At 49.9% G+C, this 26,850-nt stretch overlaps 1 protein-coding gene across 1 annotated transcript in view; it reads left to right on the top strand.

The window, feature by feature from the left end:
• trappc9 (trafficking protein particle complex subunit 9) overlaps positions 1 to 26,850 on the top strand; it is a 307,504-nt gene that overhangs the window by 136,858 nt on the left and 143,796 nt on the right. Inside the window, exons 19-20 of the mRNA XM_064345606.1 lie at positions 1,622 to 1,838; positions 2,932 to 3,072. Of these exons, the coding sequence (XP_064201676.1) occupies positions 1,622 to 1,838; positions 2,932 to 3,072 (358 nt within the window). The remainder of the gene's footprint in view (positions 1 to 1,621; positions 1,839 to 2,931; positions 3,073 to 26,850) is intronic.

Here is a 26,850-nt window from a genome sequence, read left to right as displayed (position 1 = left end):
ATAAATCCCGTTCAAAAAAAAAGTTCCTTTCAGTGCCTGAGTACAGAGTGTTCGTGCCACCCCATTTTAGGTTATGACGCAGGAGCGCAATTTACCGATAAAATAAACCCGCGTTTATCTTTTCTGCGATAACGGCTCACCTTGATTAGTTGTTCGTGATCATGCATTTATTTTTACCGTGGTCTTGCATCAGAGCCCCTAAAAATAGACGTTCATTAAAGCTAGCATTCGGCAGCCCTTGCCGTTGTCAGATCTCTTGTACTCTATAATACAGATTTATGCCGGTTTATTAAATATGGACCAGCGGTTTACAGTGCATGATGACAGTTCAGTCTGTACCTTACCTACTGTATGCTCCTAAGACTGTATGGGTCTACAAATACTTACGCGGGATTATTAGACCCCATCGCCCGTCCCTGGATAACCGTGCAGTTGTCTGTCACTGTTTACGTTTTTTTCCCCACGGCGTGCAGGAACTGGCGCCATGGGCTATGCATGGCAAATTGTGGTCACTCACTCACTCACTCACTCACTCACTCACTCACTCACTCTCACTCTCACTCACTCACTCACTCACTCACTCACTCACTCACTCACTCTCTCACTCACTCTCTCACTCTCACTCACTCACTCACTCACTCACTCTCACTCTCACTCTCACTCTCACTCACTCACTCACTCACTCACTCACTCTCTCACTCACTCACTCACTCACTCACTCACTCACTCACTCACTCACTCACTCTCACTCACTCACTCACTCACTCACTCACCCCACTCCACTCACCTCACTCCCCACTCTCACTCCACTCACTCACTCACTCACTCACTCACTCACTCACTCACTCACTCTCTCACTCCTCACTCACTCACTTCACTCACTCACTCACTCTCACTCTCACCTCACTCACTCACTCACTCTCACTCACTCACTCACTCCTCACTCTCACTCTCACCTCTCACTCTCTCACTCTCTCACTCACTCACTCACTCACTCACTCACTCACTCACTCACTCACTCACTCACTCTCACTCTCACTCACTCTCACTCACTCACTCACTCACTCACTCACTCACTCTCTCACTCACTCTCTCACTCTCACTCACTCACTCACTCACTCACTCACTCACTCACTCACTCTCTCTCTCACTCTCACTCACTCACTCACTCACTCACTCACTCACTCACTCTCTCACTCTCACTCACTCACTTACTCACTCACTCACGGACGACCTTTCAGGGACGTTTAGTAGGACGCACGCGCAGGTGGTGCTTCGTTTAGTAGGACGCACGCGCAGGTGGTGCTTCGTTTAGTAGGACGCACGCGCAGGTGGTGCTTCGTTAGTAGGCGACGCGCAAGGTGGTGCTCGTCTTAGTAGACCATGGCGAGGTGGTACTGTTTAGTGGACGCACGCGCAGGTGGTGCTTCGTTTAGTAGGACGCACGCGCAGGTGGTGCCAGCTAAAACGTGTCTGTGGAAGTGAGCTGCGGCGTGGGTCTGGACGGTTCCGTGCTTGTTTACACATAAAATGGCTGTTTCTGGGCTCGGAGGTGGGCGTTGCTGATCCGGGGTAATTTCGAGGGATAGAGAGGGTCCTGTGGGAGGAGTCACCGTTTCAGATCAGCGCTCAGCAGAGACCGGCTACCGCTCTGCTCCGGTCGATGTCTCTCCGGCGGGCTGGAGGCCGAGGAGCCCGCGCATCGACGCGGCGCCGGCGGCGAGCCGGTCCCCACGGAAACCAGCGCTCGCCCGATTGACGTCAGGACCCCGAGCGCGGACGTCGCCGTGGAGACGGCGCCCGTGCGCAGCATGCAGAGAGCCCCGGCGCTGGGCTGGGTGCGGGCGCAGGCAGCGCGCTAGCGCTAGCGAAGCGGCGCGTCACGGCTCGGCTGCCGCGTCACTGTGACATGCGCGCGGCGGCGGGGAGGCTCCGAGCGCCAGCCTTTATCGGGGACCTTACTGAAGGGTGCGGTCTGGGCGGCAGGTAGGGGTGGGGTTAGTGATGATGGGTGTGGTCTGGCGTGGGAGGGGTTGACCAGGCTTTCAAGTTGAAGGAGAGACTGTGTGTTTTGGGGGGGGTTGTAATAGGATAGTGTTTGTGGGGCAGGTAAGGGAGGGATTGCTGCTGGATATGGTATTAGATGCGATCAGCGTTGGTGTGGGGTGGGTTAGTGAGGGATGTGGTTTGCAGGGGGATGGGTTAGAGAGGGTGTGGTTTGCAGGGGGTTTGGTTAGAGAGGGTGTGGTTTGCAGGGGGTTGGGTTAGAGAGGGTGTGGTTTGCAGGGGGTTGGGTTAGAGAGGGTGTGGTTTGCAGTGGGTTGAGTTAGTGTGGGGTGTGGTTAGCTGTGGGATGGGTTAGTGAGGGGTGTGATTTGATGGAGGGTTGAGTTAGAGAGGAGTGTGGTTTTCAGGGGATGGGTTAGTGAGAGGTGTGGTTTGCTGTGGGATGGGTTAGAGAGGGTGTGGTTTGCTGGGGGTTGGGTTAGAGTGGGGTATGGTTTGCTGGGGTTGGGTTAGAGTGGGGTTATGGGTTTGAGGGTGGTGGGATGGGTTAGAGAGGGGTATGGTTTTGCAGGGGGTTGGGTTAGAGAGGGTGTGGTTTGCAGGGGGATGGGTTAGAGAGGGTGTGGTTTGCTGGGGGTTGGGTTAGAGTGGGGTATGGTTTGCAGGGGGATGGGTTAGTGAGGGGTGTGGTTTATGCATAGGAAGGAGGACTCCAGGGCTTGTGTGGGGACTAAGAGGTTGTGTTGTTCTGTATGGTTTTAGGAAGGGGAGGCTTCACTGGTGGGTGTGGTTTGGGGTGGGAGGGGTTGAGGGAGAGTGGCTGGTGTGAGCGATGGGTGTGGCTTTAGCTAGGTAAGTATGGGCGGTGAGTGATGGGATGCTTTTTGGTGGGCGGGGCAGCGGTGACTGTCGGGTGATTGACAGGCGCGTTGCGGTGTCGTTGCAGACGGGATCAGCGTGACGGGGCTGCCCATCTCCAGCCCGCTGAGGCAGGTCCTGAAGCCCCGCGCCGAGAACAAGTCCGTCGGCGGCGAGCCCGGCAAAGCCGAGTACAACCACGTCAAGGTAAGGCCGCCGCGTGCGTGCGGGAGAAACAGCGCCGCGCTCTGTGTGCCGTGGTCATTCTGTTAACATGTTCATTACGTTAAACTCACATGTACTGAAGTGTATCATTGATCTGGTCATTTACATACTGAGGACTGAGTACCCTGTTGTAGTATTGAGGACTCATTGATAAACTGTAGCACTGAGGATGTTTCTTGACGTTATGCATGTCCGGGTTTGTTTCGTGCTACACGGCGTGGTTATGCTGCTGCATTTCATTCTGTTAAAGCACCTGGGGGGTAGACGTGGGTATCTGACGTCTTTTCCCTGTGCTCGTCACCGGACCCGGGGGGAGGGGCTTCGGCTTCTCTCCCGCCTCCTCCGTCGCCACGGGCGACCGCACCCCTCTCGGATTGATAAAAGCGGCGCGCCCCGACCCCCGCAGGCTGCGCTCGATCAACGGGGCCAAGTGTCTGCATGCAGCTAATGCTAACGCACGCACACAGAGCTGCAGCTAACGAGCTCGCTCACTCTGCTCTGAGACGGCCAATAGCAATGCTGCATTTCCTTAAGGTTAAGGGTCACACGGTTCCTATTTCAACAGAAATATTTAATTGTAGTAACACCAGTATGTTTTAGGCTCTAGTGGGGGGCAAATGAAAGTTTCTCCTGAGAGATCGTTAAAGTTGGGGTGGAGCGCATTTGAGTACTGTCCGTAATGCTGAGCTAGGACAGCTGAGCTGCTGTACTAAGTGTTAAATATTATGTATGCGCTTTGTAATGGCAGTCACAGTATTATCAGGAGGGCGTGCGTATTTCCTATACTCAATCAGCACTTGCTCTTAATTGCTCTGTCTTCACAATCACGAAATGGAATTAGCCGGATTCTGAGGAGATGAAGGCGCTGCGCGGATGTTGATGGAGTCCAGCCTTGTGAGGACGTTGCTCTCGGGGCCCTGTGTAAGCGCACTGAAGGGGTTCGGATCGACCGAGCGTTCAGCTGAAGCCCGGCAGGTAGCCTCGTCGCTCAGCAGCGCGTCCGTCAGTCGCTGAGCCGTCAGGATTCTGTCGGACAGAGCAGCGTCGTGGCAGAGCGCCTGACCGGCGCTGCGGGGCTGGGAGAGCCGCCGCTCCTCATTAGGGATGAGAGCGCGTCGTTCCCGTCGATGGCTTCTGCTCGTCGGCGGACTGTCCCGAGGTGAAGGGGCCGTTCCCGTTGAATTTGGATTTTTGCCGGCGCTGACCGCGGCCTGCAGCCCTTCCGACTGCGCAGCTGCGCGGCTGCTAGCCGCGTTTCCACTCTCCCCAACGTGAAATGGGCATAAAAACATGACCGGGCCCTCCAGATCGGGATAAAACAGTCTGTAATAGTCAGAAAGGCCTTTTCTGCAGGTATGGCTGACCCCAGATCCGTTACACCAGTTTCAGAGGTTATCTGTCTCTCACCGTTGCTCTACTCCAGTCATATTTGTGCCTTGATACTGTTTGGCAGCTGGCCTCAGAGCTGAACTGCACTTTATAGTTGGAGCCCAAAGAGCACAGATTATTGCCTCAGTCTCTTATGCTTGTTCTGCATGGGCCTGCATCGTTGCTCTGCACAGCAGTGAATACTAATGGAGCTGGTATCAGTTAAATCGCACGCAGTGATTAGTGCGCAGCTCTAATTGAGTTAACGCGTAGAAGCCGATTAACGTGTAAATCAGTAGGGTTTGACTGCTCTGCAGCTGTACTTCCTTGGTCTCTGAGGACATGCGCACGCACATACACGCACACGCACACACACATGCACACATGCTCACGGCCTCTGTGGGTGAGGGGTAGCTGTGGTAAACACATACACACATGCACGCTCTCTGGGAGAAGGTTAGCTGTGGTACACACACACGTACACGCACACGCACGCACAGCCTCTCTGGGTGAGGGGTAGGTGTGGTAACTGAGGTGAGGACAGCGCAGTTCAGCCTCAGACAGCTGGAGCGTCACTCAGGCCCTCAGTCACAGGTAAGTCGTGAGGGACACGTTTCCTCATCAGACAGGAAGGCCCGGCCAGCTCCGGGTAGCGGAGATCGAGCGTCCAGCCTGGCCTCGACCGCTTACATCAGCAACCCCGCTGTTTCCCGCCTTTTACGCTCCCCAAAACACGCTTCGCCTCTGGCCACGTTACCATAGTTTTATACACGAAGGCTTAAGACAGTGCTTCTTCATTCCGAGCCCCGCCCTCCTCCCCCCCTGATAATACGGCTGCGGTGTCATCAGCAGTGCAGAACGCTAATAGAACGTTCATGACATCTCCAGTAGCTTCCGCGGCGCAGATTACATTTTAATAGGCTTCTAAGACGAGACAAACAAAAAGGAAAATCCGCGCACCGCTCTCGCAGTCAAATGAGATTCGTTTTATGCGCGTTTGTTCTCGCTTTCGAGATCTTTGTGGGTCGATACGTCGTGCCGCGTACATGCTGATGAATCGCACGCCTCGGAGAAGAGCACACGGGCTTCATTTTCTTCTTCTGTTTGCGCTCAAAGCCCGAGAAGAGTTCAGACTTCAGGACGTGACCGGCATTTGTTTCCGGGAAACGGAAACGCGGCGTTCGCTACGCGCTCCGCCTTCCACGTACCTCCCGAATTAACGCGGAAGGCTTGCGCCTTTCTTGCTGTTTCTTTTTTTGTTTTTTTAAATCTGTTCATTTCGGAACATTTGAATAAGTATTATTCGCGTCCTCGCGTCGTTACGGACGCCGTGTAGGCGGCGGACTCCGAGGCGGGGGGGACGCGGTTCGAGTTCCGCGCGGCGCGGCTTGTTCCCTCGAGCGAGGCTCTTCACCTCAATTTCCCTGCCAGTGAGAGCGGGGTTCGGCTGTGCTTAAACAGGCAGCCGCACGCGAGCTCAGTATCTCGCCCAGGGCCGGGGCATCTGCTGAGCAATTAAACCCTAATTATAATTAAGGGGGAGGGAAGTCTCTCCGGAGCAGCTCTCACCCCGCACACACCTTATTTCCTCCAGCCCGGCCTCACCTGTTGAGGAGCTGGAAGACTTTTGAAATTGAATTCTGTGCTTTTTTTTTGTTCTTTCTTTTGTCGGTTTTTGACGGCGGCCGCTGCAGATGTCCAGACCGGAGTGGGGCCCCTTTATATCCCGGTCCTGGGCGGTTATTTTTTTTGTGAGGGGGCCCGTGTTGCAGCAAAGCGAAACGCCTGGGGGGGGGGGCATTAAAACGCTGCCCCCTTGTGCCCGCGTGGCGAGCGGCGGGGGCTGGCTCGGCTGGCGTGCGTGGCCCGGCCGCTCGGCAGGAAGTGAACTCTAATAAATCAACGTGCTCCGCCGTCCGCTGAGCAGGAATGAACATTGGCCTGATCCCCAGAGCTCAGCGCCGCACTTCATTCCTCTCGTGGAGCCCCTCCACACACCGGTCCTCAGGCTGCTGGAGAGGGGAGGACGGGAGGGGAGGTGTGCTTCTCCTTTTGGGCGTTCCTCTTTGTGTGACCCACGCTGTTCCCTCTCTCTGTGACCCAGCGCTGTCCCCTCTCTCTGTGAACCAGCACAGTCCCCTCTCTCTGTGACCCAGCGCTGTCCCCTCTCTCTGTGACCCAGTGCTGTCCTCTCTCTGTGACCCAGCACAGTCCCCTCTCTCTGTGACCCAGCACAGTCCTCTCTCTCTGTGACCCAGCGCTGTTCCCTCTCTCTGTGACCCAGCGCTGTCCCCTCTCTCTGTGACCCAGCGCTGTCCCCTCTCTCTGTGACCCAGCACAGTCCCCTCTCTCTGTGACCCAGCGCAGCCCCCTCTCTCTGTGACCCAGCGCTGTTCCCTCTCTCTGTGACCCAGCGCCGTTCCCTCTCTCTGTGACCCAGCGCTGTCCCCTCTCTCTGTGACCCAGCACAGTCCCCTCTCTCTGTGACCCAGCACCGTCCCCTCTCTCTGTGACCCAGCGCCGTCCCCTCTCTCTGTGACCCAGCGCAGTCCCCTCTCTCTGTGACCCAGCGCTGTCCCCTCTCTCTGTGACCCAGCGCTGTCCCCTCTCTCTGTGACCCAGCGCTGTCCCCTCTCTCTGTGACCCAGCGCTGTCCCCTCTCTCTGTGACCCAGCGCTGTCCCCTCTCTCTGTGACCCAGCGCTGTTCCCTCTCTCTGTGACCCAGCACAGTCCCCTCTCTCTGTGACCCAGTGCTGTCCTCTCTGTATGTGACCCAGCACGGTCCCCTCTCTCTGTGACCCAGCGCTGTTCCCTCTCTCTGTGACCCAGCGCTGCCCCCTCTCTCTGTGACCCAGCATAGTCCCCTCTCTCTGTGACCCAGTGCTGTCCTCTCTCTCTGTGACCCAGCGCTGTTCCCTCTCTCTGTGACCCAGCGTTGTCCTGCACTCTGTGACCCAGCGCTGTCCCCTCTCTCTGTGACCCAGCGCTGTCCCCTCTCTCTGTGACCCAGTGCTGTCCTCTCTCTCTGTGACCCAGCGCTGTTCCCTCTCTCTGTGACCCAGCGTTGTCCTGCACTCTGTGACCCAGTGCTGTCCTCTCTGTATGTGACCCAGCACGGTCTCCTCTCTCTGTGACCCAGTGCTGTCCCCCCTCTCTGTGACCCAGCACAGTCCCCTCTCTCTGTGACCCAGTGCTGTCCTCTCTGTATGTGACCCAGCATGGTCTCCTCTCACTGTGACCCAGCATGGTCACCTCTCTCTGTGACCCAGCACGGTCCCCTCTCTCTGACACTGATTGTGCGCTGGTGAGCCTCCCTTTTCTGGTGCACTCCCCCAGCCCCCCCCCCCCCCCCCCCCATGCCAGTCTGGGTATCGGTGGAGCGTGGAGCGCAAACTGAGTCTCCAGCTCCGCTCTGGAGCTCGCCCCCCATTAGCTCCCGCTGTGCCCATTAGCGAGAGCGGGGCCCCTGCAGAGTTCGGGATGGGGGGCGGTTCAGCACTGCGCTGAAAGCGCCGCCGATCGGAGACGGGGCTCGGGCTGACACTCGGGGCGGGGGCGGGGGCGGGAGGGGGGATGTTGAGTGACAGGTGGGGAGCGGGAGAGAAAAGCAATCATCTCACCTCGCGAGCAGCGCCGACTCCCGCGACCCGCAGCGCTGCGTCGGCGCGTTTATCCGCCCTCCCTTTCCCGCCAAACCCGCCTTCCTGAGGTACGCGCGTCGCCTCGCCCGTTACCTTCAGAAACCGCAAACGGGCGTGTCCCGCTCTTTCTTTCCCTGAAGTCACCCGCTGCGTTAGGTAAGATACGCGCGGGGGCCTTCTTTGGGAGGGGTGGGCGCGTCGGGGTCGGTTGCCGGGCGCGCCGCCTGGCCGTGTGCGTCCTTCGCGTCCGCGCGTCCCCTCAGCCTCCCGCTCGCGGTGCGCGCTAACCGCAGCAGGAGCTTTCCGAGCGCGGCCCGCCCACACGCGACGTTTGGAGCGCTCGCCTCCACCGGATTAAAAGCCCGACAAAAGGAGCTTTGTTTGGCCGCGCGGTTAACGCGAGACAGATCGGGCCGCTTCCTTCACCCCCGCGACGAGGAGCACGGACAGACCGCCGGAGAGTCACAGAGAAGCGATTAGCCGCGGCGCACCTCCGCACACAGAGCACCTCCGCACACAGAGCACCTCCGCACACAGAGCACCTCCGCACACAGCGCACCTCCGCACACAGAGCACCTCCGCACACAGAGCACCTCCGCACACAGAGCACCTCCGCACACAGCGCACCTCCGCACACAGAGCACCTCCGCACACAGAGCACCTCCGCACACAGAGCACTGATAGAGCGGCGCGGCGGCATGATGTACACAGCAGCAGAACAGATTGAGCCTCCGCAAATCCTGCTTTGCTCGAAAGCGGCTGTGTCTTAACGAGCCTGAGATTCAGCGCGTCGAAATATCGCTGAAGTGACTGCCGGCGTTGATTGACAGACTTTTTTTTATTTTGGAAGGGTCAGCGCTACCAAGCCAAAGAGGCCGCGATCGGAAAGCATGGCACGATGGCATGTGCTCGATGGAACGCGCACATGCCAGATTTCACTTTCCTCCAAGATCAAGAGTAGCTCAAGTCTCAGGGATAATCTGTTGGCAATCGCTGAACTGTCTGTTGCCATCGCGTTCAGAACCGTCCTTCAGTACGCCCTCTGTTTTAGGGCTGGGTATGGAGCTTGTGAAGATTATAACCGACTGAGGCGCTCTAAGGACAGGGCATGAAACGAAAAGCGTCTCCGTTTACTAATAACTGCCGGTCTAGATGCTACGCTAGTAAGTTCAGCCTTCTTTCTTTCCTGATGGGAAATGAGCGAGCCGTTCCTTTCCAGCGAAGCCGAGCTGTGCGTGGGCGGGCTCACGCGATGCCATGCATCACAGTTAGCGGCTGTAGCCATCAGTCACGCCCCGCTCCGCGCCCGCCCACCCGCCCCGCGGAAACGACCGCGGCGGCGGAGGGGGGAACGCGGTCGCGGACGCTGCCGGCGAAATTACACACCGCGTCACCCGCCCGCCCGACTTACGACGGCTCGCGAATCTCTCCCCGAGAAAATACGCCGCGGCGCCGCGGAAACGTGTCATTAGCCCCGCGCAAACAAGCGAGGTATCGCGCGGGCTGTCGTTTTAATAAGCACGCCGGAACGTCTCGGCGATGAATCAAGCGGTCCGCCGCGTAGCGTGTCGCATTAGAGGCACGCGGGAAAAAAAGGCATCATAATTTCAGAGTGCGCACAACGCTGCCTCGCTGTAGTAGCACAGGGGAATATGAATATTTCAGTGTGCAATCAAAATGGTAAGTGGGCTGTAACTGCTGAAATAAACATCAGGTGTGTCGCGGGAGTGTGTGTGCGCGTGCTTTTATTTGTTAAACACAATTTTTTTTTTTTTTTGAGTGTGTCATTTCTGTTACGAGTGCCCAGAAAGTGGCTTGGATTCTCTCTCTAAAATTAGGTATTTGAAATGTAGCGTGAAATATTTTTGCCCTTAAATTTGCACCTGTAAATGAATTTTATGAGTTTTAAGTTATCCGTCACACTTGAGTGAAGCTAAGTGCTGTTATTGGCACTGGCAAAAGTTCATTTCAGGGAAACCATGATTGATTCAGTATATTTCACATTATTTCAACTATTCAGGAATGTTCTGGTTTCTGTAGTTACTGTATCTATACCTATACAGATAGTTGTTGTCTTCTACTAACAAAAGCCACATTTCAAATAGGATTTTTTTTAAAGCAACACATAAAAAATGGCATGTGAACGGCTTGTGGAATTTCTCGCCTTTCAGCGACTTCGCGTGGCCTCTGAAGTTTGGAGGATTGCTTCTGCATCAGGTGCGATTGAAGGGAAACAGAAAACAACGGGAGGCCTCAGTCTGCACGGCAGTGATGACCGTTACAGCGCTCAAAAGGATCTGGTCATTATGGCTGTGATATAGTGCCCTTCCATGACCTGTTGCTCCAGCCGACTGCAGTCGCTAAATTTGCGTAATTCTGGATGGCCTCCTCCTTAAGGAATGAGAGCGGAACAGCGCTATTCGCTCGGGCTCTGACTGCTCCTGGCCCCTTCCGATAGAGCCTCATTAGTTTGGAAGTCGCTCATAAACTCAGTGAGTTGTTCGGTCATTTCTTTGGTCAGTGGGCAAATTTGTTTTTGAGCACCATTTTGTCTGTTTATTGCACGGTAAAAACCAAACACCTCTGATGTTAAATGAGGTGTTGTAGCAATATGTAGCTAGCTCCTGTTAGTCGAATTTATTGCTTGCCTCCTTTGCTAATGATACGGAAGATAATCTAATAGATTTGATTCGGAGCTAATGTAGTTCGCAAGCTTAAATGTCTTGGTTTTGGATTTCAGACAAATGTACTGTATATGTTTTATAATAATACTGGTAAAATTCTAGAATCCTCTTACTCGACCTATGCTATGCCAGTACCAAGGTCGGAACTTTCCGGAATGAGTGAAACCGCGCTGTATCTTCCGCCGCTCAGATAGTTTGGAGTCAAGCGTTCACTCTCACAGCCTAAATGATCGTTTGGAGTGAATGTAGGACATGTATTAAAATTCCTGTCCCCACGTTTCTTTCGGAGAGCCTGCTGCGTTTTACATCTCTCCAGGAGAATGCCCGTGAATCATTTATGCGTAAATCTGAATCCGAAATGAGCTGCAGGTCCAGAGCAAACTGCAATTTACCGTACTGTTTCGTCTGGTTAATGAGTTCTTGTGCTAATTCATCTTGTGCAGTTTATCTTGTGGTCTGTTGTGGGAAAACAGCGTTTCTGCGTCGTGCGACAGGATATATTTATCAGATGAGCTCTGAATCGACAGCATAAGCCAACAGAATACTTACACGGTGTCTTGGGAACGAAAAGCAGAATTCATCATTTCATTATTCAGCGTTTGAATGGATGTTTCAGTTTTTCCCCGAACGCATGCGTTTCACGCGCTGGCTGGTGTCGTATTGCCCTGGTGTCAGATTGGCCGGCTCTGAGGGGCTCGGTGAAGACAGCGGCTGTCTGGAGAGAGCCGTTTGAGACGGGCGGCGGCGGCGCGGGGCCCTGCGCTTTCCCGGGCTAACGAACGCCGGCGGAGAGGACGCGGGAGACTGCTCGCCCGCTATTTTTAGCCTCCCCGCCACCTCCCCGCCTGGCTCTGCTTAAAGATTCAGATCTCATCCTCCTGATGGGGATATTTATAGGCCCGGGCCGTTGCCTGCCCGAGTGCCAGCGTCTCGATAAGTGATAAATACGTTCCGGAGGACGGCTTCTGTTTGTTTGCTGCCGTTAACGCTTTCTGCGGCCGAGCGCAGCCTGCTCCGATCCTCAGGCACGCGTAAAGGACCATATCTGTGCATCGTAGTATAACGGTAACGAATGTAGAACTATTACAGTACCTCGTGGATTTGATTTAGAGTGTTTTGCATCCCCTGTTCGTGAACGGACAATATGCATTGTCGGCAGTTTTTAAAATCCATTAAAACTGTCGAGACGTTCATAGATCTTTTCTTGTGCTGGTGAATCATAAAGCGGATCTATGAAACCGAGGTAATGGATTTTCAGAATATCACAGGTCTTAAAAAAGGTGTTTAAACATTCACTTTGGAAGGCGGACTAGGTGCAGATATCACAATTACACAATTTCTGGGGCGATCGCTATTTGCGAATGAATCGTCTGCCGACTGCATGAATAGACCCTTGAAATAAAGTGCAGCCGTAGCCTTCCTGGCAGTGAATTATATTTTTTTTCTTCGGACTTCAACGGCTCCCCCGTGGATCCGTCCGTGTTTGGGTTTAATCGAGAGACGGCGAGGATAAATGAGAGGCGTCGCGTGCGCCAGGGCCGCTCGCCGCTCGCCACCGCGTAGGCCACGCCCGGAGCGCTTTAATTGCCTCCGTCAGACTGTTCGTACATTACACGGGCCGATCGCTCGTTTATGTTTTGTCCGCAAAACGAAAAGCACAGCAACATCAAGCGAGGCGCCGCCGGCTCCGCGGGGCTAAGTCAGAATCGATGCCTCCCTCCTTAAGTATTGACGCCACCGCGTGCGCCGCTAATGCTTACCTGCGCATTTCAAAGGACGCAGATCTAACGGCTTTCATGCCGGAGGAGTCAGATACGAGGGGCCATGGGTGAAAGTCCAAGTGCCGAAACGCGTGACGCTACGAGAAAGCTTTCTCTCATTCGGAGACGAATTGACACCGAGGCCCGGTTTTGAGAAGTAACGGTGCTCAGACGACCGAGAGGAGGCCCAGTCTCGAACGTGAACTAATGCAGGACAGAAGATGAAGCTTGGCACAGCCTTCCAAAAAAAAATATGAGAAAGGCTCATCCGATGGCCGGAACTTAATGTTTCGCAATTGGACATGTGCCGTACATCGCCCTCCAGAATAGTTGGCACCCTGCATTCACATGAACAGAAAATGCTGACCCTGAATATGTCAGGGACAGCTGTGGTCATTCAAACCTTTTTTGTGATTTCACAGGGATACTTTTGTCACTGTCCAACCGCTCAGGTTTTAGCTTCCTGGCGGAGGCAGCCAGATTTTGGTTTAGTGTGCCTTTTTTGGAAAGGTCTTGAAGGAGTTCATGAAGCCATGTATTTTAACAAGGGCCTATGGAAGCAAAACAGCTCCGCAACATTACATATTCCCCTCCAGACTTCACATTGGGGACTAGGTACTTTTCTACATGACCATTCCTCTTTTTACACCAAATGCACCTAGTGCTAGTGGCCAACAAGCACAGTTTTGACCATAAAACCAGTTACAAAAAAGTGACATTTAGCAAACTCCAGGGGCTTGCGTTTGTGGTTTGGTGACAGTAGTGGCTTTTCTCTGGCAAGCCTTCCAGATAACTTGTTGGCGGGAAGGTGGGGTTTAATTGTAGTTTTGGATACTTGGTGGACCCCAAGAGGCAACCAACTTTAGGGAGGGGGGAAAAAACTAATATTGTTAGATATTGTTAGATGCGTGTATTTGCATATCTGTTCCCTGACCACATCTTAAGAACCCCCCCCCCCCCAACCCGGTATTTTACAGTGCTGTGCTTGTTGTTGTTAACAGCATTTGATGCCCCTGACATTCTGAGCTGTGCTTTTCCCTGATTCCTAGGCAGATTTGGTCTTTTTCCACTTTGGCCAAGAACCCAATTACGGGAATCATGTTAAATGGGCTGACCTGAATCTCACATCTTTCTGTTTGGAATTAGTTGGGCTGTGGATGTGTTCTTTATTTGAACCTCTTTCCTTCCCGGTTATAAATAACTAATGATGCCTCACCAGTCACCGCCATGTCACCTGTGCCCTTTGCCTGGAGCGCTGCAGGTTAAACCTGTGAACTCATCTACAGCGCTCTCCCCCGCGTGCCAGCGATCCTTAAGCACACCGTGCTCACAGTACCACAGATGAGCTAGCGCTGAAATGGGAAAAAAAAAATACACAAAAGAAAAGAAAAAGTCTTTAGTAACAACTTGCAGCGCTTGAATGCCCGAGTTATTCAGAATAACTAATGCTCGGAGAGCTCAAGGAACTTACCTGGCAGTACCTACCACCCTTGGCGGTGTTACTGTGTTCCTTTGCTGTGGATTCCCAGTTACACCGGATGAGTTATCCTTGCCTTTAGCATTTCTGTTCAAATCCTCCTGCCCTCTTCATTTAATGAAACAATTTTTTCGGGGCAAACGGTTTATGAAGGAAATGAAATTACTGAAATGCATTACAAAGGCGCTCAGTGGAGCATGCTCTGTACGCTTTATCAGAGTGGTTAATGATTGCTTAGCATTAGCGAGTAATTACAGCGTGCAGCGGCGGTCCATCCTGGCCTCCATTATGTTTCTCATCTGGAGTGTAGCCCCTTGGATTTCTCTGCGAGGTGCAGGATTTCTCAGGTGGAAATGAAGGATGGATGAAGCCATAACAGGAACGGAAGAAGCCAGGTCGGAGTCCGCACACGCTCCTGCACGCCTCTGCGCATTAGCGCCGCGCCTCAGCTGCCGCGGACAAAAACGGCACAACGCGTCCCGGCGCTGCGTTATCGCTAATCACCGCCGATTCCCCAACCCCAGCCCCCCCACCCCCGTTCCCCACTGAGCGTGCAGCACGGCATCGGACCGGAGCGCAGGGAGGAGTGTGATCGGCGTTTACGGCGGGGCCTTCTCAAGGCTCGCTGACATGGACGACGCCGAGTTCGCCGGGTCGCCCCCGTGGAGCCGCGTGGCTACGACTGAGAATGCCACGCCCGCCCGCCCGCCGACTGCCAGCCCAATGAGTCCTTCAGGACCTGGCGGCGGCCCCCGGCTCGGGCCCCTCGGCGAAGTCTGCGGTGTGCGTCTCCCAGATCGCAGCTTCAGGTTGAGGGAATGAGTCTGCATCGAGGAAGAGGCAGAAGCGCTCGCTGTCCTCCTCATCCTCCGACCGACAGACACCTGCTTAGTTAGGGCGCCACTGTCATGCAGTTCCAATCGGAATTGAACGTTGCGCAACGTTTGTTTTGTAAAAATCGGTTCTGCTTTTCATTCCTTTAAACATACTTCCAAAAGTCAATTCATGAAATATGATCAAGGACAAATGATGTTGTCGTCCTTGCGATGCCAGACTAGTTTGAAGATGCCTGGTCTGAGAGACGGGTAGATATCGGTGCGGCTCGCTCGGCTTGCCTCGTTCGCGCCGCGGAGTGTGTTTTTCTATCCCTTCCCCTTTGATTCTTTCACAGCACGGAGCGATAATTCTCATTTGGAATGCGTGTAAACATGTTGATGGCACTTCATGTTTATTCCGGCGCCGCCGCTGGGAATTTCAAGGTCTAGCGAGTAAAATTTTTAAGTAAAGATAAACATCCCTGTTTCCTTTCTGCCGCCGGACCGCCCGTCTCGTATTCACACGTATTTATTCAAGCAGCCGGGCGGAAACTTTTTTGGTATCCTCTTGATAAGCCGCGGCCCGGAATGCAAACATCATTCAATTTCGCTCCTTTTCGCGATTCGTCCGTTATTCGATTATTTTTTTGTTTTTTAAAAATGCGCGCAGCGACTGTCCCATCTGACTTTGTTTCTCTTTTCCCATAAATCTAAATTTCTGGGTGGGTGGGTGGGGTGGGGTGGGGTGGGGTGGGCAGGGTTCTTAGTCATACAGACTGAGCGCTGGGTTTTTTGTGTGGTCAATCCTAGCAAAATCCTTTGGGTTTCATTTAAAATGCTTTTTTTTTTGTTAAACTTGTTTTACTTGTGCCTGTTATCAAAACACCTTCAGCTCCCACTGCTGTTATATATAATAATATTATGCAGAGGTATTGGTAAGGTCTGCCGGTGAAAATGAGTTTTTGTGTCATTGGAGAATGCCTTTTGGTTCTGCTTCTCTGTGATGTTCCTCGTGTAGTGTGGTGTAGATTGGCTGGTGTGTAGATAGATAAAGACTGCCTTTGTAGAGGCTGTGGCTTGCAGTGTTTATTCCTCTTTTCATGTGTTTCAAGGCACATCTAATTAAGCATTATTCCAGGTAAGGTTAATAAGTTATTTGTCTTGCTGTACTGCAGTCATCCCCAACCCTCTTCCTGGAGAGGCATGTCCTCTTGGCTTTCATTCCAATCATAACAAAGCGCACCTTATCCTACAGCTAGAGACCTTGTTGAGCTGCTATTTAGTAGAATCAGGTGTGCCAAATTAGGTTTGAGATGAAAACGTACAGGAAGGTAGATCTCCAGGTACAGGGTCAGGAACCACTGCTGTACAGCCTGCCACTTCCTTTATTCCGCCATTTTGATTGGATTCGCTCCAGTGGTGTCCAGTATGACTGCACTGTTATTACAGTCTTACTGCACTGTCCTTTTTATCAGCTCCCTTTGTACAGTTTAGCAGATTCTTTTGTGTAGAGCATGAGATCTGTGGTTGAGGAATCGGGGGTCCTTACCTGTGTAATGGACACAGCCTGCTCCACCGTGGTGAACGTGTGTGTGCGTGTGTGTGTGCGTGTGTGTGTGTGTGTGTGTGTGTGTGCGTGTTTGTGCGTGTGTGTGTGTGTGTGTGCGTGCGTGTGCATGTTTGTGTGTGTGTAAATGTGTGCATGTTTGTGCGTGTGCGTGTGTGTGTGTGTGTGTATGTTTGTAGTGCGGGTGTGTGTGTATGTGTGTGTATGTTGTGCGGTGATTGTTCGTGTGTGTGTGTCGATGTATGTTGTGTGTGTTGTGTGATGTGGCTGTTGTGTGCGTTTTGTGTGCGTGTTGTGTGTGTGTGCGTGTGTGTGTGCACGTTTGTGCGTGTGCGTGTGTGTGTTCAGGCGGTTCGATTGGAAACGGCGGTTCTCGGTAATGATTGAAGAGCGATGTCAATTAGGCGGGAGTTTACGAGACAGCTGCGCTGGAGGCCCGGCGGAGCGGCAATCAGGAGGCGTCTGTGGAAGCACACATCGCCCGTCCCCCCAGGCCCCGCTGGCCCGGCGCCCACAGCCTCGCTCTCCAATCTGCTCACCTCCGCCGACCGCTTCTCTCCGCGCTCCGCCGACCCGCGGCGTCCAGCTGCGCCGGGTCCTGCCCGGGGGAAGAGGCGGCGGCGCGCGGCAGCGTCCGTTAGAGCCCGCGGGTTCAGCGCGAGGCCGGCGGTAGCTCCTCCCGGCCCGCTGTCTGAGGGAATCCCACGGGAGGCGAGTGCAGCCGCCGCGGCAGTGTGGTATAATGGCTAAGGAGTAGGTCCTGTAAGCTAAAGGTCGCAGGTTCGATTCCCAGGTAGGACACTGCCGTTGTACCCTAGAGCAAGGTACCTAACCTGCATTGCTTCAGTATATATCCAGCTGTACAGCTGGCTACAGTGTAGGTTGCTCTGGATAAGAGCGACTGCTGAATGCCTGTGATGTAATGCGTCACGTCCGCGCCGTGTCCGTCTGCGGCACTCCGCCCTTTATAGCGTGCAAGTGCATTCTGGGATACCGGGGAGCCGATGTTGGACTGCGTTGGCCGGCTTACACTGGCTGAGCAGACGTGCGGCCTTAGCGAAGGTTGCGGGGACACTATGAGGTCCCAGTAAAGCCTCTGTCTGTCTGGTGTCTGCTTAGTGTTAGCGAGCGGGGACCTGGTCTGCATACGCACTGTGGGGAGGTGTAGTGCTACTGACAGCTCAGCCGCACTGTTACGAATGTGTGTACTGCATGTGTGTGAGCACTTATGTATGTTTATGTCATAAATTCATTATGGACACTGTGATTATTGGACAACGTTTGTTTCATCCCAGGCATATTAATGAGGGATGAGCAACAATAGTAATACACACACACACACACATGCACATACACATCTTAGTTTATGTGTTTGGCCACCACAAGCTGCCAGAACAGCTTCAGGGTGCCTTTGCATACATTCTACAGGTCTCTGGAGGATTGGAACACCATTCTTCCAAAAGATATTCTTTTCTTCCCTCATTTGGTGTTTTGATGATGTTGGTGGAGATCCAAAATCTCCCATAGGTGTTGGGTTCAGATGTGGCGACTGTGAAGGCCATAGCATACTGTATGATTCAGATCATTTCCATACTCATCAAACCATTTAGTGACCCCTCATGCCATGTGAATGGGGGGCATTGTCATCCTGGAAGAGACCACTCCCATCCCAGAAAGGTTGCTCTTCTTTCTCCTCCTTTCTCCCTATATATCGCAATGATGCACGAGCATCATGGTCATCGAAAAATTGAATGTGCGCTTTCCACCTCAATTTCCGACCCTATTCACTGATGTCATTCCCATAGATCTAAATGCAGATGTCACTTTAGTCACTGTTCCTGTTGAAACACTAGCCAGTTGTGCAGTCTTTGTGACTGAAGCTCCTGCCATCCGTGTCCCAATAATGAACCTTCGAAATCTCTTCGAATTTTTTCCTCTCGCCATCTTGATCCAAAAAAAGGTCAGTTGGGCCTGCTCAGCATTTTTATACGTGGCACAGAGCATGATAGGATGTTAATTGCTTAATTGTATCATTCAGTACACCTGTATGGAAGCATCTACATTTGTGTATACATATACATATGTTTCTCCACTCATTTATTCAGGTTTTTCCTTTAATTTGTCACCTGTCTGTATGTATGTGTGTGTGTGTGTGTGTGTGTCTTTGTGTGTGTATATTTTAGGACCTAAACCTTAAAACGTACATTTGACAGAGCACTAGGTTCAAACACAAAGCTATGTTCTCAGAGTAATACAACTTTAATACAACAGAAAAGGTTGCAATAATTTCAAAGGCCATATGTCCATCAGACCTGGATCCTACTTAAAGCTAAAGGTTTTATATTTTACTTTGTCTCACATGCCAAGCATTCAAAATTAGATTTTTATGTATAAAAGTGCTCTATCCAGAATAGGAAAAAAAAACCCTGCCAAATTGGGCCTATTATATCTGTCAGATCTGCCAGTATCTATTATTTTAGATGTAGGGTTTAAAAAAAGGAATCTGAAATGAAAAGAGAAACGTATAAATATGTAAATTTTAGTTTTTTTTTTTTATCTTTCAGATTTGGAAGAGCTCGTGTCTGCAGTAATGGAAAAGAGGGTAGCACAAATTACAGTGTTTTCAATGTCTGTCAAGCAGATGATGTCAGACACGCTTTATGTGTTATTGAATGCTGAACAGAAGTAAAATGGCGGGCCCTAATAGTGACGCTCGATGCTGAAAAAGCCATTGTTATGATACTAAAGGCGTTTATTTCAAAGCTTGGAGGGCTTTCGCTTTCCATAGCAAATGTGCCAATTAACTCCCCTTTAATATTTGGGAGAATACCATGAGTGGGAGTAATTCGGGTGGGAATAGCCTAATAAAATTAAGGAAATTGTGTTCTCGACTGAGAACTCAGCGCTTCTCTTATATAACCTGTTGCTCTGCTTATCATGAGTAATGATGCTTTCCAGCAGTCTCGTTTTCTTGCACACACACACACACACACATGCACACACACGCACAGAGATGTTCAATACCTGGCTTTGTTGAGGGACAGCAGTGTGAGCTCCTAAGCATAATCATGCAGAAGTCAGATGAGAAACCATTGCTATGTACACAAGCACCTCTCTCAAAACTTGAAACATGAAATTGCCTATTTTGTTCCCTTTCTGTGCGAGTCGTGATGCTGTTATGAGCTTACAGAGAAGGGAGCGGTGCCAGTAAAGATAAGCTCGCGATAGAAAACCGTGTGGCAGTCAGGGAGCTGCTTCATATGGGCTTTGTCCCCTATTCCAGACTGAGAAACCATTCCAAATGTCAAGCACGCTTTCACAAGAACACAAGCTTTCATACAAAGAAAGAATTCCAAGAACTGCCGTCTCATAGTGTCCCTGCTTTCTTCTTTGGGGATGTCTTCTTTTGTGGTTTTCACAGGAGGAATTTGCGGAGCTGCACTTTTAATTATGTGGTATTTTTTCCACTTTGAAAACCACTCCCAAAGGGAGATTCTGAAATGAATTCATAACGAGCGTGATGATTAAATAGTCTTTTGTTATGGCTTTTGCTTATATCAGATAACTTAAATTGATGGAGAAAAATAGATCGATGTGTTTATTCTCATTTTTCTGCTGTACTTTGTTTCTCACAAAGACAGTAACTCGTGGGGTAGACAAAACTGGTAAGAGAAAATCTTTCAGATTTTTTTTGTTCTTTTTTTTGCTGTGGTTTTACTGGGCGTGTCAAGGAGGGGGTGGAGCTGAGGGGGGAATAGCGGGCGGCACCGTCGCAAAAACGAAGTCCGTTCCTCTAGAGCATCACGGCAAGTCCATGCAGGTGAGAGTGGCTTCCATTCGTTTGGTGCGACGGTGGCTCCTCCTCTGACACGGCGGGGTCAACGTGCCCCGGTGAGCCTGAACAGGCGGGCGGTTCGGCGCGCTCGGGCCGGGGTTAGCCGCCGCTAACAGAAGAGACAGTGAAGGGCGCTGACTCCAATCCATCACGCGTTCTCCTGTTCCCCGCCGGCCCGTCAGCGGAAGCGTATTGTTTCCGCTCCTGTACGCCCCGTCCGTTACGGGCGGCCAGTAAATTTCAGAGCCATTAAGCGAAGCCCCCCGGAAAGCTTAAGTGGGCTGTCTGTATTCTTATTGCTAATCACGTATGCCAATAAAACGCAACTTCCTGAGCACGCTCGGCGTGTTTATGGGCCGGGGCGAGGCGGGGGGCTCGTATTTCAGAGCGCCGTTAGCCTGCCAGGGGATTGCCGGGGTTTCCGGAAGGAGCAGCGTAAAGACGAAATGCCTCACCTCTGTTTTTTTTTTTTTTTTCATTTCGTATTTCCATCATCAGATTAGACTTGCGTTATATGCGTTGAGACGGGGTACCAAGCTCGGCCACTTCAAGTGACAGTCTCATGGATTACATTTTTTCCTCAATTGCACATTGCATTATTTAATTGGACATCACATGCGAGATATTTAGGATATGCGTTTAAAAAAGGTGGTTGTTAAACCATTACTATAGGAGGTTCTGCTGCTATTTTTTACTGCTGCTGTTTGCTTCCAGTTGACACCCAGTGCTTTAAAAGCATTCTAGAATGTTCTTATTTATCTTGTTCAGAATGCCATTAATACATATTTCACAAACGTGAACTAATCCACCATTTGGAATATGCATGAATATCATTTCTGTTGGACCATCAAATCTTCTGGGTGTAATATCGTCCTTCTCTATTTATGGCTCATTATAAAATAATTTGTCTTTGTTACATAAATGTTCGCTTATTTTGTTTGTGGCATCATGACAGCTTAACAGTTGGTTGTGACATCTGTTTGAAATACCACACATGGTTTGAGTAATTTCTCACAAATGGTTTATTTATCTATCGATTGGTTGAGGTGCACAGATTCAAAAATGGGACAAAATGAATGACTCGTTTGAATAGAGTCCCACATACTGTGATCATAGTGTGTATTACTTACTAAATGTCAAGCAGCTGTCTCCCTGCGTGGTTATCAATCACTGTTTTCATAATGTAGTACAGAATACAACAAAGTGTGTAAAGCTATTTTGTAAACTGTTGATGTTAAATGTGAAGTTTTATTCTTTCTTTTTTCTGATTGACAACAGTGCACAAGAAATTAAATGCAAGTACAAAGGTCTCTATAATAACTTTGAAACAAACAAACAGTGATTTAATATACATACTAGGACTTTTTTTGTGTCAGTGTGCAGGAATTATCAGGCCAGTTGAAAGCATACAAATGACTTTGAAAATATCATTAGTAATATTTTAAGACCTTCTATAATGATATTGGATAAAATACGAACATATGTCAGTCAGCACATTATAGCTAATATAGCTATGCTAAACTTTACAGCAAGCATAACATTCTCATTGAAAAGAAAATTCATTGGAATGCAAATTATTCTCCATATTATCTTTCGATACACTTTATTCTCATAAGAATCTTTCCATGTTTTCTTAGCTTATATTTTCTTACTATAAGTATTTTAAAAGCTTTATTTATACATCATATGTTGTAATAATATTCTATCTATCTATCTATCTATCTATATATATATATATATATATACACATTTTGTCTACGCTGTGACCAAATTGCTAGGTCCATATTATTATTAGTTATTATATCTAGTTATTTTACTATTATAACTAGTTATTTTCATTGAACTATTGGTGTCATTCTGTGCCTGATAGGCACATCCTTGTGGGTTTTATCCTTATTGATGTACTAAGCTTAAATTAGTATGCACCTTCTTTCCCTGTTCACTTTTGACCATTTCCATCGACTCTCCAAATATGACCATAGCGACTAACGACTTTCATTAGCAGAATTTTGATCATGATATTGGAGAGTTGGCAATCATGGGAAACAAGTCATTCTTCCACATTTTGCAGGATTGAAGTCCCCTTGCAATTATGTACTTACTGTTTCATCTTACTTTCATTTATTTATGCCTATTTACAGTCATTGGCACACACTTCTGTTCCCACTACTTTCCAGGTTAATGAGTTGCCAAGTAATATATTTCTCCTTTTCCCCTCTGGTTATTTATGTATTATTTCATCTGAAAATATGTATTAAATGTTGTAAATGACGGCATACAAAATAGGGTTGTAAAATGTACCTTGCTGATGCGTACGGTGGAGATCAAAACATGGCGATGCAGAATTATCTCATAATAAATGACATGTTGTTAAAATCATAAGCTATTTGAATAAACTACCACACTAGTCTGGAAAGGTTGAAAACAGCCCAACTGGCTCATCTCCTGCCTGACTCTAAGGAAATTCATGAGCATGGTATGCCAAACCGTGATCTTTTTTGTCATAAAGGTCACTACCACTGGTCCAAAAACATGACCAACCCCTTTAAATGCCGTCTGCTCAACGAAACAAAGATTCTTCTTCAAAGAGACGAGATTGAAAGAGCAGGTGAAAAAAAAAAGTGGCATATTCTTGTTATTATTAGCCCTCATCCAGTCTCTGTCTCTTGAAGTCATTGCATCAGCCTTCTTCAGAACCAATCATGTTATTCCCCTTTGACAACATTGACAACTGCTCGGTCACCCTTGACAACCGCTAACCACTTGATGTACAGCACTTGGAGGAACTCTGCGGAATGAGGATTCCGCAGAAATGGTGCCGAGAAATGATTTCTCCTGAATTGAAATAAATAGCATTTCAGGTCGTTTAAATGATGGCATAAGCCGTTGTTTTGATATGCCGCTTAAAAGTAAGATTTTGAATCTAGTAAAATGTTTTGCTATCACACTATTACACATACTAATCAGGCATTTTACCCTTTTGATGGTGTAGTTCAATATGCATGAGTCTATAATTGTGTGCAAGTTATATTTGGCCGTGTGCATAATTTAATTTGTTGGCTTTATTCGTTGGTTAAAATCGGGCTGTGTTTTTAATGACAATTATATTTAATGTTTTTGCAAAAGGGTTTGTGATAATGGTAAGAATCATGATTTCTTTAAAATATGGTCTTGTGATGACTAGAAACATCTGTACACACACACAAACACACACACACACACACACACACACACACCCTACAGGGTTGAGTCCGAGGTCAAGTCAGTGCATTTGCATTTTACAGCCACCTAGGGAGTGTGCTTGGGCTGAATGGAAAATTAAAAGGTTACATTTGGATTTGATACCCGGGCCTATATAGCAGCGTTCAGTCTGTGCCTATGACAAAGCTGGGGAATGGAGTAGTCTCAGATGTGCTTACGGTGCTGCTTTCAATAGAAGGCCTAGTTGCTTCCTGTCTAAAGCCTCAAACTGAACACCAACACAGCAGTGGACTCCTCGCATATCTTATGCCAGCACAAATGTTCAGTCCACTATAAATGGATTGAGCTCCAATAGAAATAAAATTTGTCAGATTTGTGTGGGTGGGATTCATATGCGACTCCATTATGTCGCTGTGATAATTTCGTTTGTGGCAAATTATTTGAGTGCCGTCCTTTCTGTGGGGTATTCATCTGACATAGGCTAAATGTAATTCTGCTACTCTCTTTTTTCAGGCACAGGTAAAGAAGGCTTTTAGCAATTACAGACTGATACCTTTTCCTGAGTGCAGTCCTTTTACTGTAGCTGAGGAGGTAAGAGCGGTTGTCTGGCAGTCGGAGGGTTGCCGGTTCGAACCCCCGCCCTGGGGCGTGTCGAAGTGTCCCTGAGCAAGACACCTAACCCCTAAGTGCTCCCAACGAGCTGACTGGTACCTTGCATGGAAGCCTTTATATAAAATGCAGTCCATTTTATGAAAGCTTCTGTGTTTAGATGAAATCTTTAGAGGCCTGGTTCCCATATCTCTCAGAACAAGAGAACCATCTTGTCGCAGATTGTTACCCAAACCAAGATATTAAACCCACAACAGGCTTTAATGCTTTACTCAAATTTGCCACTTACTTGGTCTGAAGTGATTGCTTTGGCAGCAAAATAAATATAGACAATCGCCATTATCTCGACAACATGGTCGTGATAATGTGACAGATTATCCATTCCACAGGCACCGTACTACACATTTTATGTCATTGTATTTTTTAATTTATCTCTAGGGGCAGAGCACTTTAGTATGAATGAATGTTGCATTTAGTTAGGTCACTTTGAGCCAGGTGGACATTTTGAAGAAGATATGGGGGTCACAAAGACCAACGGCAAAAGGGAAACCAACGAATCACAGCCCTCACAGATCGTAAAAACCAAAAACATTTTTATTGGTGGAATTGTTTGCCCGTGCTGCGCGATTGGTCCCGTGGGAGGGTATATTCGTCGCTCCCTTTTGCGCTGAATGAATCTGCCCTATTTTTGGGGGGGTGTTGGCGACCACACGGCTCGTTCGGCCAGACGTGCGCCGGAGGTCCCCGGGTAGTTTTCCAGCACCTCTGGAGCTGACGGACGGTTTCCCGCGGTCGTCCCGGCGGGGTGGGGGGGGGCCGCAGACCGGCAGCCGTGATTAATCTCGCCTCGTTTATGTCAGAGGCTAATCATCGCGCGGCCAGCAGGCGGCGGGCGATAAAGGGCCGGTGGGGGGGGTAGGGGGGCGGCGGCGCGGCGGGCGCGATTCGATTTGCCGTATTAGCGCGCGGCGCGCGGGGCTCGGGAGGTTATCCGTAAGTCGATTACCCGCCTGCCAGGTGTGCGCCGGAGATCCCTCCCTTCCCCCACCCCCCCCTTCCCCAATGCATTCAGGGGGAAGAAACCGATTGGTTGGAGGGGGGCGGCGTTCTGGCGACCCGTGGCCTAAGCGAGGGAGAGGCGACGCGCTTCGCGGTCTCGCTCGCGTCGGCTCACGATCTCGTCAGATTGGATTGAGCCCCGGGGGTGTCAGGCGTCAGAGCGCTGAGCGTGGCGGCTCCGGGTCCAAATTCGATTGGCCCGTTCCTTCACCGGAGAGCACGGCTGGCTGAGTGGGGGGAGGCTTCATCCATCGCAAATGAGATTGAGACGTTCGACCGCGTTTGTGGGGTTTTGTTTTATTCATAGAATATACGATGTATAAAAGTCCAAATTTGAGCATCAGAAAAGTGAAGGAGTCTGTCAGCCACCCAGGCCTGTATACTTCCATACTTATGAGCTGAGCCAGCGTCAGTCTGGACCAATCATGACATCACATTGACGTCACTCTCCGCTTATTTGAGCTTCTTCTGTGATTTATTTTTTTTTTGTTCTAATTTTTTTGTTGCTGTGAAATTCTTTCCTTTCATGCCACGTATTAATGAAAGGCAATTTTCATCCATTTTGAATTGTCTGGCATGCGCAAATAACAGACATATGGTCATTTCAGAGGAAAAGAGGTGAGAAAATGGACTTTCACTTGTTTAAGCTTGCGGTTTCATGAGATGAAAAGCAATGGGCAAATTGCATTCTACCCCAAAAGTTTCTCAGTGAAAAAAACAAAAATGCTAGTGCTTTGAAACTACTGATAGTTTGAGTAATTTGCAATTCCTGAAAGGGTCTCGGGTCTTATTTTCAATTTATTTACGCTTAAACATTGAGATTAGGATTTATTTTCCTCCACAGCTGATGATGTCATACTCTGCAAAATGTAGCCTGGCTTGTGGTTGTGCCGTTCCGGTTGTATTTTTCCATCAATTATCTCCTTTCAGAAACATTAGCATAAATGACAACTTTGCAATTGCAGCTAAATGAAAGCGGAGGGTTTGCTAAAAATAGAAGTGGAATGCCAGCGCAGTGCGTGAGCCTTTGTCAGGAGGGGTTTGATGGAGGCTGTCATAAGGCGTTATTGATGGAGGAGAGCAGTAGGGAGGCTTGGGCAAACGGTTGGTCAGTCGTTCTGGTTGCGCTGTCTGGCCGGGGCGCGCCCCCCCCCCCCCCCCCCCCTGATGGCTCCGTGCGGCTAATTGTGTGGCACTTGACGAGACAGTACTGTTACGTGAATGAGGGAGGGAGGGAGGGAGGGGGAGAGCGAGGGAATCGGGCTGTTGGTTGAAGACTTTGATGAGTTTAATTCGAATTTTTAAGTTGAATTTGGCATCATACTGAAAAAATAAAAAAAACCTGCACCCACACCGGCCATTTTCGGTTATTATGGGATACCCCTGCCTTTTAGCATGGAAATGGGTGCTTATACCTCTAGAGGCCTATAGACTACAGAATGTGTTCAGGTGTGTTTTTAAAGTATTATGACATTATGGGGATTTGAATTATGATGGTCTCACTTATTTGGAACTTCTCTGTGACAGTTTGTGTCACTTGGCCTGTTGGTCCTTCAGGGATTTTAATGGAGGAGGTGCTGGGCTTCACCACACGTTCCACTTTTCTAGAATTCCCAGCATGCCTTTGGTGAGGAGCAATCCCACTAGAGCTTGCCACCAATAGGGCTGGCATGTCAGTAGGCAAATTAAATGTGTAGTACAAAATTATTTGCATCTTGGTATGAGTGAATACATATACGTGCA

Source organism: Anguilla rostrata, chromosome 8, assembly GCF_018555375.3.
Source record: "Anguilla rostrata isolate EN2019 chromosome 8, ASM1855537v3, whole genome shotgun sequence".
NCBI lineage: Eukaryota > Metazoa > Chordata > Actinopteri > Anguilliformes > Anguillidae > Anguilla > Anguilla rostrata.
Note: the sequence above shows the minus strand (reverse complement) of the source record. Positions and strands in the feature narration are given on the sequence as shown.